The 15,980-nt window shown below is 35.2% G+C and overlaps 1 protein-coding gene and 1 pseudogene across 1 annotated transcript; both read left to right on the top strand.

Moving 5' to 3' along the window:
- The first annotated feature begins 3,465 nt into the window (after window positions 1–3,465).
- Window positions 3,466–11,883, top strand: LOC117907127 (transcription factor VIP1-like). Its single transcript, XM_034820519.1, is given in 5 exon segments — window positions 3,466–3,997; window positions 4,000–4,166; window positions 4,917–5,049; window positions 10,888–10,972; window positions 11,215–11,883. Coding segments are annotated over 5 exon segments (1,050 nt in total). The 5' UTR covers window positions 3,466–3,580; the 3' UTR covers window positions 11,463–11,883.
- A 721-nt stretch (window positions 11,884–12,604) lies between these two features.
- On the top strand, window positions 12,605–15,485 carry LOC117905456 (annotated as a pseudogene).
- Window positions 15,486–15,980: the final 495 nt, after the last annotated feature.

Raw genomic sequence — 15,980 nt, 5'->3', positions numbered from 1 at the left:
AAAAGTTTTTTTAGATAGAAACCATTACATAAGGAGTATTCTTATTGAACAAATCTCCTACTTTAGAAGAACACTAAAGGAAGCTTGGAGTTGACATAAGTCAAATGTTTCTTTCTTAGGAGTTTTTTATTATTTATTATTGCATATTTTCATATACAAGAAAAGTGGAGAAAAAAAATTGATGATAAAAGTGAAAAATATATTTTTGTTGACAATAGTAATATAATTAATGGTTAATCCACAAACAAGGAATCTGATTGAAAGTGGAGATATCCAATTCTTAGAGAATGAAAGTTGGACATGGACTCGAAAAAAAAGTAAAAAAAAAATGTTTTAATTAAAGAAGACTTCGCAAAAGCCAATAAGTGTTTGGAGACTTCAATAACAAATAAATCTATTTAAACCGTAACTTCTCCTACTAGAAAGTTCTCTTTTACAAACTCAGAACTAAATCATAAGGATGCCCAAAATGTTCTCAAATCATGCTTTCATATGCAAGGATTACGAGGTCATCAAAGATAATGAAATTACATATGAAAGTTTGGTTTAACTTTTGTTTATTTACATATTATGACCTAATTTCATATAAAGAAGTAGCAAGTGATGGGAGATGAATTCAAACGATGAATAAAAGATTTCAATTAATAGAGAAGAATATATAATACATGGGAGCTAACCACTAACAATTGGAAAGAAGTCTATTAATGTTAATTGGGCTCGTAAAACAAGGTATAAGCCCCATCATAAAGTTGATTAGTTTAATGCAAGATCAATACCAATAGGCTACAAGCAAAAGTCTAAAGTATTGATTGCTTTAAAGTTTTCACACTAGTTACTAAACTATGCACCATTTGAATCATAATTTCATTTATAGCTCTAAAAAGAAAAAAAATCATCAATTAGAAGTTAAGTTAGCTTTTCTTAACAACCAACTCAAAGAAGAAATTTTTATCGAGCAACCACTAGGATATATTAAAGAATGATAAGGGAATCATGTTTATAAACTCAAAAAGGGATTATATGACATAAAACAAGCACCATGTGCTTGGTACATGTTGAATTCACTCGATTTATTGCAACATGATTTTTAAAAGTATCCTTCTAAGTACACACTTTCCATCAAGTAAAATTTCAATGGAAAAATAATCATTGTAAGTCTCCATATGGATGATTTAATTTTTACAATAATCTATCAATAAATGTTTGAAGATTTCAATGAGTCAATGAAACAATAATTTAAAATGATAGATTTAGGATCAATATTCCATTTTCTTGGAATTGAGGTCTAATAAAAAGCTGATCATATCTTTCTCGTAAAAAGAGTACCATAAAAATTTAAAAACAGTTTAGGATGGATTAATCAATAAGAGTTTGTACTCATATTGCAATATGATTAGAGATGGAAAATGACATTGGAGAATGTGTAAATCTCACATATTTCAAGAGCATAGTAAAAACCACTAGACTAGTTATTATTTATAAGTGAAAATTATATATCGATATATGGAAAAGTCATATAAAATATACTTGATAGACGGTAAAACGAATTTTAAGGTGCAAGAATGATACTCATGATCATGAAATTTTCTACTTTTTCTCAAGTAACTTTAATTCAGTAGGTTATATAAATACTGGCTAGAGAGGTGATGTTGAGATGAGAAAGATTACTAGCATGTATGTTTTTAATCTTGGAACATGAGCATTCGTAGTCTCCAAAGAAGCAACAAGTTGTAACATTATTGACTACAAAAGCTAAATACATGAACCAATATGTCAAACTGTTTGACTCACAAGATCTTTAAGGAGTTGCACCATTAGTAACATGATTCTACAAAGGTTTCATGTGATAATTAGTCTACCATTGAATTGACAAAAAAAAAAAAATCAATATTTTATGGTAAAAGCAAATATATAAACATTAAATTTCATTTTATTATAGAAGCTCTAAGAAAATAGTAAAATCGTGTTTTAGTTTTGAAAATTAGAAGATTAAGTTATGAATATATCTATGAAGTCATAAAAAGTGGTTGCGTTCACTAGATGGAGGCAACTTGACATGGTTGAAAATTTTAATCCAACTTAAAATCAAATGAGAAGAATTTTAAAATTTTGATAAATATTAAAAATTATTATTTATTTAAAAAATTTAACGTTATTTAGAGACTTTTGTTTATTATGTCAATCAGTTGGTAGATTGACAAGGAATATGATATGTTTCAACTAAAAAGAAACACATAAGCATTAAATTTCATTATATTAAGGAAGTTGTGAAAGACAATATGCTCACGTTTAAGTTTTATAAAACATTAAACCATGAAATTTTTTACGAAGTCGTATTAAAAGCACTCAAGGGAGGGAGCTCGATCAACTTAAAAAGATATTTGAAAATATTAATCCAACTTTACATCAAATTAAAAGAATTTTAAGAATTTAAGAAACATTAAAAAATATTTTATTTAGGTTTTTTTTTTTCTATTTAAGAGTCTTTGTTTAATTAAAGTTATAATTTAAATATTATTAGTTTTAATAAATATAAATTTATTATTATGCTAATTAGTCATTGGGAATAAAATAAAAGATTAAGAGTTAAGTACATTTTACCCCTTCCGATTTTGGACATGTTTTACAATTTGTCCTTTTATATTTAAAACCCAATATTTTGCTTTTCAAATTGTTAAAAACCAACCCTTTACCCTCAATTATGAACTCTCTATAAAATTATAAAATGGATTGTGTTTTTTCCCATTTTGATTTGAGCACTAGCTTAAACTTGAGTAGAAGTAACTTTGAATTAGCAACTTTAAAGTAAAATTTCTTAAATATGTTCAAAATTTAATAGCTATCAATTTTGATTTTTGATTTTAGAGAGACGTTTATATGATTGTTGTTTATGATTTTTGCATGCTGTTACGAAGTGTGACAACTTCAAACTTGGATAATGGGGAAACATTTCAAACTTTATTTATTTATTTAACAAATTCTTCATTGATTTTTTAACAAATTTAAAAGGTAAAGTATTGTTCCGTAATAATTTGGGAGACAAAATGTTGAGTTTTGAACGTGAATTTGTAAACATGCCAAGGGGCAAAGTGTTTTTAACCTAAACATTAATTTAATAAAAAATTAGTTAATATTGCCACGATGTTATGTATTGAGACCATTATTAGACAACATCATTTTGGTTTGTATATAATAGTTACTTTTTTTTCATTATTTTTAAAATTATATATACTTTGTGTAATAATTATGATTCTACTTGCAACTAGGAATCATTGCAAACATTATACAATGCAAGCCGACGACTTTACTCTCTTTTAAAGTTATTACAATGTAGAAAAATACAGATCTTTTCAAAGGAAGAAGATGGCTGACGTGAGACACGATAGATGGGGCCCACGGAAGGACACACGTCCGATGCCTATAAAACCGAAGTTCGAGAAAATGTACACGTTTCCCGGTCGTCTCAAGATTCTTTCACATACGCCCTCGCCGTTACGTTTACCACCAAAAAAAAACAAAAGAAAGTCTCTCATCCTCCTCATCAACATTTCCACCTCCGGGGAGTTCGAATAACCCCCACATGGACCACCACTTCGCCGGAAAGCCCTTGGCGGCCAGCCCATTCGGCAACCGGGCCGATATCGACCATATGCCTGACGCTCCATACCGAGGGGCCCACCACCGCCGGGCTCAGTCCGAGACTTTCTTCCGCTTCTCGGACGACATCCTTCTCGACGCCGATGCCGACGTTGATGTCGACTTCAACCTCGATATCATCTCCGACAACACCAACAGTGGAGCTGCCGGCGTCCCAATGGCTGTTGATTCTTCCAAATCAGAGGATTCCAACGGTGGGTACTCCGCTTCGGCCAAGGCCAAGTCGCTGGACCCTATCAACCACTTCCGGAGCTTGTCGGTGGACGCTGACTTTTTTGAGGGTCTGGGATTCTCACCGGCGGCTACGGCTGCGGCTGGGGAGAGCTCTGACGGCGGTGGAAGGCGACTCAGGAGAAGAGGGTGCACCATCACCGGCATAGCAACTCGATGGATGGTTCTACGACGTCGTTTGAGGTTGAATCGTTCATAGGTTCGGATGGTGCGAAGAAGGCTATGGGACCTGATAGACTCGCAGAGCTTGCTTTGATCGATCCCAAGAGAGCTAAAAGGTACCTTTTTTTTCAGCTTAGTTTGGCTGACCCTTTTGCCGAACTGGTTTCTTTTTTCTTTATTAGTTATTGAATTTAGATCAATTAACTGTGAGATTATGAAAATTTTGAATATGGGTTTTCGTATATTGGGGTGGGGAAGAGCTTGATGTTCGGCTTTGCTTATTTATCCGTATTTCGTTGGTGGTGAACTTTTTTGTTGGAAAGCAAGATTGGGAAAGGAAATGTGTTCATGGTGGTGGATAAGTGAGCTAGTTATGGAGATGCTAAGAATTTACAGAACATCAATTGAATGAAGCCGGAAGTCCAGTCTTACCTTCTGAAAATAGCATCCAAAAAATAAATAGGAATTTTACTTAGCCTCATGCTTAGCAGAGGGCCTATATTGCCGGGATGCAAGAAGTCCAGTAATTAGGAATTTATTTATTTATATATATATAATTTGGGTCCGGCATCTGCCTTTGCTAATAATACAAATGGAACCTAATGCATTTAACCAAGTGATAAGAGAGGATTTTATTTTTATTTTTTATTTTTTTTGGGGAAAAAAGATTGGTGGGTTTTTCCTGGATTCAGTTTAAACTTTTGTAGCATTGCCTAATCTTTCAACTGTTTAGATAGTGGCTTATTGCTTTTGCTATGTCTTGGTTTTGGCTAAGAGGAGCATTTGATCTGAATTAAGTTATTCAGAGGTGATCATCTTGAGTTTGATCTGGACAACTAATGTTAATTCTAAGCTAGCTTGAGCAGGATTCTTGCAAATAGACAATCTGCTGCACGTTCAAAGGAGAGGAAAATACGCTATACTAATGAACTGGAGAGGAAGGTGCAGACACTTCAGACAGAAGCAACCACCCTCTCTGCACAGGTCACTATGCTACAGGTATGGGCTATACAGGAGGATTATACATGACCTGAGCAAGATCTCAATCTTTTATATCCAATGAACACCTGAATTAATGTCAATGTGGATTTATCGTGCATATTGATAATGACTTCTGTGGATTGTGATGGTTAGATGAAATGCTCATAAAGTTTCGACTAACTTTCCTTAAGCTAAGATATTTTTAACCTTTGCTTTCATTTTTCCCTAATCAGCATACGTTAAACAAATTATTTACGCTAAATTCAAAGAATAAAGGGATCCCTAGTTAGCTTGACAAAGTTACAGACCCTTATATATCAAAGCCACTGTGGTTCCTCACCTATTCTGGAGGAGACTATTTAAAACACAGGAGTATGGATGGTCTTGTTGTCCTTTTTTCAATCTCAATTGTCCCATTTGTGAACTATTATGTTTTGCAGACATGGCCACAAAGTTCCATATGTTAGCAGTATCACTGATCTGATTACTTTGCACTTAGTATTTTTAACTGTATCTTCCATCTTATAGAGCCTTAGATATTATTTTTTTTTTTTGCTGACTGGACCGGTTTGCATGTATGCAACTTAATTCTGAGCTTTGGGAGGAACTAGATTTTGTTGCTTAGTTTTAGGAAGTAAATAAATAAAGAAATTTGGGACAATTCATAACCAGTTTGAAGCAATTGTGTTGTGATCAACTTTAAATTTTCGATTCTCCATGCGAAAAAAAAAATTAGAAAACCTGAATTTTAATGCATCTATGTTTTTATATAATTCTTTTTTAAGCTAGTATTAAATTGATCTTATCTTTATGCATACTGTTGGATGACAATGCTACTTTGTCTGTTTGGTGTACTCATCTCTGGCTACTCCTTGCATTTGACATCTGTAGTATACTTTGCAGGAGGTCTTGGTCTAGCTCAAATTTGAACTTCTAGACATCAGTTTATGTTATGTGATATGATAAACACTAATTATAAGAAGGGTAAAAGTTTGGAACATCTCATATGAGGTTTTTTCCCCTAGACATATCACTTGTCTACCTTGGTTTGTTAGCATTAGAAATTTTTTGTAATATAATTTCCGCCAAGCATACAAAAACTTGTCCACTGAGTTTGGTTTATTATAAATTTGTTAACTTTAAGCAGTTGGTTTTTTAAGTTTTTGTTTGATATCAACATGTAAAGATAACAGTCTTTTCAATCTGCTGAAGTGCTCAGTGTCATATGAAGGCTATTTATGCTATAATACGACTTTGGCCAGTATCTTATGAAGGTTATTTATATACATTTGTTCTTCTACATGAGGGGAAAAGGGAGGTTACAATCGTTTCCAGAATATTAAGTGAGGTTAATAATATTTTTAGAAAAATTGGGGAATATTCCTGATATTTGACTTGATAACCATTAGGGTGCTACTATCACTAAAAGTCATTAACATTAACTATCAGCATCTTTCGTTGCTATGATTCATTCTTTGAACCTTGGGAATTGAATGGCATTCAACTATGAGATTGTTGTGTGGACTGGAAAATTACTCAAGATGCCTTTTGGGAGTAGCAAGAGGTTTGGTGAGTATCGATCAACAGTAAGACATTACCTGAGGTATGGCGCTTGACAGATTTAGTATCAATATGTCAGTTAGGCCTGTGGATTGACAAGGTGTCTTGTCACTGAGCATGTGAACAGGCAAACATCATCCATTCAAGTTTGGCCTATGTTTGAGGTACGTGGCTTGTTTTCATTGTTCAGGTCTACAACCAAAAAACTGCTCCACACTTCCTGTCTGTTGGAAACTATGTTCCAGATATGAAATCCTAAATCATTAATACCTATGCCATCCACATATTCTGCAATCTCCATGTCCATGTTTTATCATATTTAACTCCTATTAACTTTCACCTCTTGACTAGTAAATATAATGATAGAATCCCCATAAATATGTTATACCATCTCAATCAACACAACCTTGTACTCTAGTTGTTTACCTCATGCATCAATTTGAAGTAGCATTTGAATGATTGGGAGCTTGAGGCATTTCCATCAAGGTTGCAAGAAAGGTTTGTGAAGAGGGAGTTCTTTTTCCCTATCAAAAAAAGGTCCATGAGGAGGAAGAGAATGATAGAGTGGTTTGGATGGACTCAAAGAAGGGGTTCTTCTCGGTCAAATATTTATATTCCATCTTGGAGTTGGGGTGTATAATTTTGTTTCCACTTGGTATTATTTGGAATTCTTGGGTCCCGCCCAAAATGAGTATTTTTTGGCTTAGTAAGGTAACTAGCAAAAGGTGTTGACCTTGGATCCTCTTTAGAAGAGAGAGTGGTTGTTCGCAAACATGTCTTCTTTTCAAAAATGAAGGAAAATCAATTAATTACATCCTTTTACATTGTGCCAAAGTAAGGGAATTATGGAAGTTGGTGTTCTCACTTTTGGCATTGTATTGGTCCTTCCTTTTATGGTTAGGAAGAGTCTTCAAGTTGGTATGGTTCTTTTGAGGTAAGAAACCGCGAGAAGGTTTGGAGAGTCGCTTCTCTATGTATTTTCTTGGGGCAATTTGGAAGGAAAGTGAGGAGCAACTGATTCAATTGCTAAGCTGCTCTTCCTTAGAAGTCTAGTGTCCTAGATTAGCTTGTATTTAGAAAAAGGCCCAATGCCTCCAATTAATTTTGTAGATTGACTTGGATTTGACTGAGGAAGGAAATAGTTCTGTGTGTTCTCTTGCTGTTTGGAAAATCTTTTTGATACTCATTATATGCATCTTGTGTACCTTGGTGTATAGTCCCCTTATTGAATTTTATAATATATTCTTTTTTTCTTATAAAAAAAAAAACTTTCAGCGTTATTTTTTGTAACTGAAGCTGAAAGTTTTTTTGTTTAATTTTTTTTCCTTACATTCCTTGCATTTCATGTTATACTTGATATACTCTTGAATTTCAACCTTTTCAAGGCTCCATTTCATATTGAAAGGGATCTGGGATCATTATGTTGGGATTTTTCTCATCTTTTTCTTTATGGCATCTTTGAGATTGTTTGTTGGATTATAGATGATTCTTTCCAACATTTACTTAAAAGAGAGTTGTTGAACATAGTTCACTATTACTGTTAGAGTAAATATTATCTCTGGGATTGGGTTCTTTCGTACTCCTACTATGGAGCGGAGATGAATATCCATCAGCTTGAATTATCATATAACCTTTTCCAAATGGGCTTCAACTCCAACCATTCAAAAATATAAGCAACATAAGCAAGTTTCTACTGGACAGAAATTCTGGGCATATTTCAAATAATAAAGAGATATTAAAAACCTCTAGTAAGCTGTCACGGTTGTTGCGATGCAGTCATAACCCTGACAATAGGATCTCTAAGAAATTTAGGCCCTTGAAATCTGAGGAGAGTAGTTCTATACTTCAATGCATTGATATGATTAGCAATATATATGATAAATTTATTTTATTTTCTTGAACTTCTTCATTAGCACACAAGAATCATAGGAATGGTAGATGTATAGCACCAAGTTCAGGCAGTCTTAATAGTAAATTCCCTTTTTGTTTGTTTTCAGTTTTTGGTTTTTTTTTCCCAGTACAATGCATCCATTCTAGTGTTGTGAGGAGCCATTACATTCATATGGCACCAATTGCTCTTAGTTATGATTTTGGGAGGACTATTAGGTGCTTGTGGAATTTGATTTGTGCCCAGGGTCAACTTTTATCAATGTATTATATATTATTTTTACAAATTATAAAAGCACTGTGATTCTTGTATTAGTTAACATTTATTTTTGAAACTAGTGTTTACTTAGAAGGGAGTCAATCTTTAGTTTACGAACTGCAGTTAAGATTTAGTTTTACAGTACTAGGAATCTACTTTTGAGTAATGCCCAGTTCTTCTTGAGGTTAAACAGCATGCTCACTGATCATGAATGCAAAAGCAATGTAAAGTTTGGTAATGCTTCATTGTCATATTTGTTCTACTTCTACTATACAATACTAAGGTCTGCTTTTGCAGTAGTGCCACCATCTTTGCCTTTAACACACAACAATACTGACCTTATGCTATCTTGGTTCTGATGATGGAAAGATATATGGTGGGTCTATCACAATCTAATGACTGGTTTTGGATGAGGCAGTATGATTATCAGAGCATATATAGGTTTCTGAAGAGCTACCAGGTAGCTATCAACTCTTTTTGCATCAACTTCAAACCAATCACTGATACCTTCAATGCTTAGAAATATCATTGAATCAAGCATTAGCAATTAACTATTCCTATTAACTTAACTAATTGGAAATTCCCCAGTCTTTCAAGTCCCATCCCATATCTATAGCTTGTAGACATGATTGAGGATTACATCCTAACTGCTGTTGTCCATCAGAAGAAGAGTATTGCACTGGGTAAACCCAAGGATGGATAGGATTTTAGACACTCTTAGATGTTGATTCTGTTGTTTTTTGATTCTGAGGTTTAGGTAGAAGAGAGTCTGTTGTCTGGTGGTTCTGACCCTTCCATAAATTTTCTCATAAACTATTCCACTTCAGGAATGATGGATATGTTTACTCCAAAGTAAAAGTTAAACCCAACTTCATGTCTTGATGGTTTAGTTGTATACTCCTATATGTCATACAAAAAAGTCTTGTAATATTATCGTTATTTAAGCATTTTGGAAAATTATGGAACCCAGCAAGGTTATGAAAATTGTAACTCCAACTGTGGCCTTCCCAAAGTTACTTTCAAATTTTAAATAGATTTTAAGATTTAGTTTTTCCAGTTTTGAGCTGCAGCCTACAATACTTAAAAAACTTACCTATAATAACTGAGTATGTATAAGATCCTTGATTATACAGTGTTTGTAAGCACCACTTTGGAGACTGTTGGGTGTGCCCACATTTAATGATTAAATGTGCAAAATATACCAGTTGGCTGTCTTTTTACATTCTTAATTGCTAAATAATTTATTTTGCAATAATGCACAAGTATATGTGATATTGTTTATATCATGGAAAATGTGCTTAAAAAAAAATATATCGAAGTGATTTTTCCTCTTGCATCCAACAACAATGCCAAAACTGTTTATAATCCTTTAATAAAAATAAAAAGTTCTAGATGTATGATATTGTTCCTGGCACCTACTTGCTCTGAGTGGAGATTATTGTATCTTTCCCTTTTCTTTCATTTTAAAGCATAAGTATGATCTAAGAGGCTTCTTTGGTTAGTTACTGATTTATATTTAACGCCTGAAAGAAGCTTAAGACATCCCTCAAGTAACTCCAAAAGTTGAAAAAAGAAAAAGAAAAAAAAAAAAAAGAGAGATCTTGTTTTGTTAGTGGGAGAATTTCTGACTAAAATGCAAAATGGCTGACAGAAACTGCCAAATTACGAGCTGAAACAAATTTGGTGTGGTAATTGACATGGTACCACATCAGCATAATGTGAATTTATGGACTGTTGTGTGCTAATGTGATGATCGGCAGTATGATGCTATTATGGAAAAAGTTTGTTTATATTTAATCCTTGCTGTAAAGCTGCAGTTTCATCATAGTTCTCTATTATTGAGTTATTCTTGTTTGACCTACTTGCATTTTCTTGGTTCACACATCAAAGATACCTGTATTTAATTTCATTTTCTTCCAATGCGCGCTGAACATATACTTCACTATACAACCTATGTTTATAAATAGAATCATTATTAGTTACCACCCTTGGGCTGTCTCACCTCTAGTAGAATATTGCTTCAATTTGCACTTTTTGGTTGTTATTCTGGATTGACTTTACTCACCAAAAACACAATAGGATAATGAGACGAAAAGAAAGGAGACAAGAAAGGATGGCAACACTCATTTCTATTGTTTCATGTGATGCAGAGAGATACCACTGGACTGACTGCCGAGAATAAGGAACTCAAACTACGGTTGCAGGCCATGGAGCAACAGGCATCTCTTAGAGAAGGTATGCATGTTTTCTGGAACGTTCATATTCTTATAGAAGTATTTAGAACCACATGGAATTGAGTTGTTTCTATTTTTCCTCCTGTTCATCATTTGGGATGAATTAATAAAGTCATTGGACTGAGAATGTGAATCATCAGCAAGAAAATGGAAGAGTAGCATTTCTTGACCTTTGTAAAATGATTATAAGGAAGTAAATCCGTCTACATGATGGTTCATGGTCTATTTCTCTATGGCCTACAGCTCTAAATGAAGCATTGAGAGAAGAAGTACAGAGGCTTAAGATTGCAACTGGACAAATCCCAGCTGTCAATGGAAACAGTTTTAACAGAAGGCTGCCTCCACAGTTTTCCTCCCATCCTCAGGCTTTACATCATTTTGGTGCCCAGCAGCAGCAGCAGCAGCTTCACATGCCTCAATCATCTACCAACAACCAATCTCTAAATGGGCAGCCCCAGCCTAGCTTCTTGGACTTCAATCAGAGGGTTTGATGACTAGCCAGAAAACCTAATTGGCAGGAAGGCAGAATTTGAGAATTAGAAGGTAATACATCCTTGGGTAGGATCTTGTACATGTAAATATGTATGTGTGCAGGTAAAGGTTGTGAAGAGTGTTTCTCAGATCAGTCCCTTGTATCAGTTACACTGTTGGCTATGTTACCTTTAGGTTAGAATTCATGCAGTAGTTCAGTGAGATCCTAGTGGAGCATTTAATGGATGGATGAATAAACATTCATAATCTGTCTTTTTTCCTTCTGAGAATGATTAGTTGATATAGTTAGAGTTAATCAAAATGGATCATATATTGGTGTTAGAAAATCTGTTTCTCCCCTTTTTAGTTCCTGTAGTTAGGGTTGGAATATGTTTGAAATACAGGTAAACACAATACTCAAGGACTGCTCTGTTCCAGAAATGCCTTCTTGTTTTCCTTTGCTTGTGTTTATATGGCCGTTTTATCATGTATGTGAGGAAAAGAGATGAGAACCATAATACCAAGCAGGAGTCTGCACCTCCATGCTCAGAAATGAGAAGCAGAATAGTACCAAGTTCAAGTCTGCACAATCAATGGCGGTCGTTTTATGCATTTTCTATTTACATGAATGGAGATTGTTTTATGCCTTTTACTATTTTGTATGCTGTGGGGAACAAGAAAATTCAGAGTGGGAATTCTGAATTATTTCTCTTGTACCAAACAACTTGCAACAGACCCATGGCTTCAGAACAGGATTTGGATGCTAGCTAATGGGCTTGTTAAGATGTTTGTCCCTCTTCTTTAAGAAATTAGAATCTGGCATTTAAATGTTATCTTCAAACCATTAGTACAAAACAAATGTGATTTTTGCTTTTTTCATCCTTCATATTGAAGGGCCTGCCGAATGATGGCAAAGAACCTGCGTCAAATACAAAACTTTTTGTTACATCACCATTTTATGACCTGTCTTTTATGTTGTTAATTTCAATGGGGTCAAGTAATCAGCACCAAGAACAGAGGCATCGTGTCTTCAATGGGGTTTTCCATAATAATTTGAGACACAAAAACAAGAAGGAACATTTAAGGCCTAAGTGCATATAGAACTCTGAAGATAACGGTATCGTTTATAACTAAGTTGGCTCACATGAATAGGTTTGAAACGATGGTACAAGAGTCCTTCTTGCTTGGACTTTGCTGCCAACGTTAATGTTAAGCCAATATTAATGTTAACAAGAAAGTCACGTATCGGAGAAATCGGAGCTGATCATATCTGGCAAGTAAAAACAAAGTAGTTTGATCACCTTTATATGTGCCATTAGTAGCTCTAGAGATTGGCAATGGAGCTAAGATGTTGATGATCTTGGCGTTGGCGTCGGTGTTCCTGCTCTCGTGTTTTCTCTTGCTGCATTCATGGGCTTCACCAAAAGCAATGGACACCATCCCTGGCACCTTGGGTTGGCCTATTGTAGGGGAAAGCTTCTCATTCATCTCTGAATTTTCGAGTCCACTGGGTATTTACAACTTCATGAAGACAAGGCAGGAAAGGTGTTTGATTAATCAAGTTCATAGATTCTTCCGAACTGCCTAAACTTTTTCAAAGTTGTTTGTTTTGATTTCTTTAGTTTTATGGGCTCTCTTTCATAGGTATGGAAAGGTGTTTAAATCTTTTGTGTTGGGGAGATTCACTGTCTTTATGACCGGGAGGGAAGCAAGCAAGATATTGTTGACAGGAAAAGATGGGATGGTGAGCTTGAACCTCTTCTATACTGGGAAGCAGGTGCTAGGCCCCACTAGCTTACTCCAAACCACTGGTGAAGCACACAAGCGCCTTAGGCATCTAATCGCTGAGCTCTATCACTTGATGGCCTAAAAAAGCATTTCCAGTTCATCAACACTCTGGCAATTGAAACATTGGATCAGTGGGCTGGAAGAAAAGTGTTGGTTCTTGAAGAGGCTTCTACAGTTGAGTGTATATTATTGAGGAATGAAATCAGGAATTTTGAAGAAATTATGTTGCTTACTCACAGAATTGAATCTGGATTTTGCAGTTCACTCTCAAGGTGATAGGAAACATGATAATGAGCCTGGAGCCCACTGGTGAGGAACAAGAAAAATTTCGGGCTAATTTCAAAATCATCTCCTCCTCATTTGCATCCTTGCCATTCAAAATTCCAGGAACAGCTTTTCATCGCGGTATGAAGGTAACAGTTCTCACTAATTCAATTCAGTAATGTAATGATAAATAATTCAGAAACGTATTCTTGTCTGCCATCAACAAAGTTTGGTACATACCTGTTATCATTCAATGGAAATTCTGCTTCTTAAAAGCTGAAGAAATGCAAACTTTGAAAGCCCTTTGACACAGCATCTCATCTGATCAGGCTCGTGATAGGATGTATGTCATGTTAGACTCGATAATTCAGAGAAGAAGAAATGGCAAAGAATACCGCCAAGATTTCTTAGAATCTCTAATAAAGAAGCATAGCAAAGCAGGCGGGGACAAAGAAGATGACGATAACAAACTCACAGATAATCAATTGAAGGACAATATATTGACTCTGCTAGTTGCAGGCCATGATACCACAACTGCTGCCCTCACATGGCTCATCAAATTCCTTGAAGAAAATCCACCTGTTTTGGAACATCTTAGAGTAAGACTAGTTTGATACTAAAACAGTAGCTTTCAAATTCTTATATAGAAGACTGAACTGGGAGTGATGGTGGATTTGCAGGAGGAACATAAGGAAATTCAAGCTAATGGGAATGGTGGAACAAATCTCACCTGGACTGAAGTCAGTCACATGCCTTACACAAACAAAGTAAGGAGCAGTAGCATATTGATTATTACTTTTCCATTAAGCCAGCCTGTCCTGGTTTCTTTAATCTGTTGCGACTTTCAGGTGATTAATGAAACACTCCGGAGAGCCACAATTCTGCCTTGGTTTTCAAGAAAAGCTGCTCAGGACTTCGAGATTGATGGTATGAACCTGCAAGTCAGCCATGATATTTAGTGCTCAATTTCTGTTCTTCACTTTCCTTTTTAATAAATATCAGGATACCAAATCAAGAAAGGATGGTCTGTTAACTTGGATGTTGTTTCTATTCACCATGATCCGGAAGTTTTCCCAGATCCTCAGAAGTTCAATCCCTCCAGATTTGATGTAAGCTCCTTCCATTCCATTAATCAGCATCCTGTTTAATTTTTTTCCAACCATACAGTGGTAAATAATGCCTTGAATCAACTGCAGGCAACCCTGAGGGCTTTCAGCTTCCTTGGATTTGGTAGTGGACCTCGTATGTGTCCTGGAATCAACCTGGCCAGACTGGAAATCTCCATTTTCATTCACCACCTGGTCTGCAGATACAAGTAAGATGAACAACTTTTTAGAAAAAAAAAAAAGTGCATAATGCATTTTTCCTTTAGGAAATATATCAGGACATTTAAATGCCACCAGTACTGTAGCGATTCTATGACTAAAGCAAAACCATCTCACCTGAAAATTGTCTACAAATTTCTCCAAATTCTTTCTTACAGTTTCTAATAATTGAGATGGATCAATTTCCAGCATATAATATATCTCCGAAGTATATGGCTTAGTTGGTCTTTTTCCAGTCTTGATTTTAAATGATCTACTACATGACCTCTTCCACAGGTGGAGAGCTCTTGAGAAGGATGACTCTGTCCAGGCAACGCTTGTCCGAATGCCAAAGAATAAGTACCCAATTGTGGTTGACCTACTGTAAAAAAAAAAAAAAAATCGTCTTGCAGGGCTCTTAAAGCATTATGCACGGATGAGAAGGTTGGAAGAGAAGGTTGGAATGGAAGGAATAAAGGATTCTCACCTGAAACCTATGATTGTGGTCAGAGAAACTAGTGCTTCAGAAAACATAAGTGTAAGGTTGCAATTGTCTACTTGCAGCTAACATCTCAAGCAAAGTTGAGACATTGAACCTCTTTTTATGAGTATGTATGAAACATTTTGAATATGCATGTAAGGTTGTGTGTTACACATAATTCAGCAATCATAAATTATTCATGGCTATTAGTAGACATACAATAATGTCAACATCATTCATAATGTGAGCATTGGCATCTCATCTTCCACCTAACATGCATCTCTGTGACTGTGAGTGAAAGGGTGGCTGTGGCTCGGCACCTTTCCACCTTACTAGGTACTTCCTAACCATATATCAGAGCCTGGCATCCATAGATCCATTCTGTATTTCTTGCCCACATTCTGCTTAAAATCATTAGTGTGACTCTCTTGATGCTCACAGAACTGCATAATCTTCTACCCTGAAAAATCACAAACAAATCATCTCCAGTCTTGTAGAACACAAGGAGTTTGGGAATAATTGAACCAATTAGGATCCCATGGAATTTTCATTTTGTATTAGAATTTTCCCTGAATCATTGTTATTCTCCCCATCTTGGATCACTTTTAGGTGCAGAGAATGTTTTAGAAAGGAAACTTTACCTTAATTTTGAAAGGTAGGTTGAAGGATGCTACTTCACAAAGGTCAGAAGGCTGCCTCCC

Source organism: Vitis riparia, chromosome 18, assembly GCF_004353265.1.
Source record: "Vitis riparia cultivar Riparia Gloire de Montpellier isolate 1030 chromosome 18, EGFV_Vit.rip_1.0, whole genome shotgun sequence".
In the NCBI taxonomy this organism is placed as follows: Eukaryota; Viridiplantae; Streptophyta; class Magnoliopsida; order Vitales; family Vitaceae; genus Vitis; species Vitis riparia.
The sequence above is the reverse complement of the archived record's forward strand: the minus strand, read 5'-3'. Positions and strand labels throughout refer to the sequence as shown.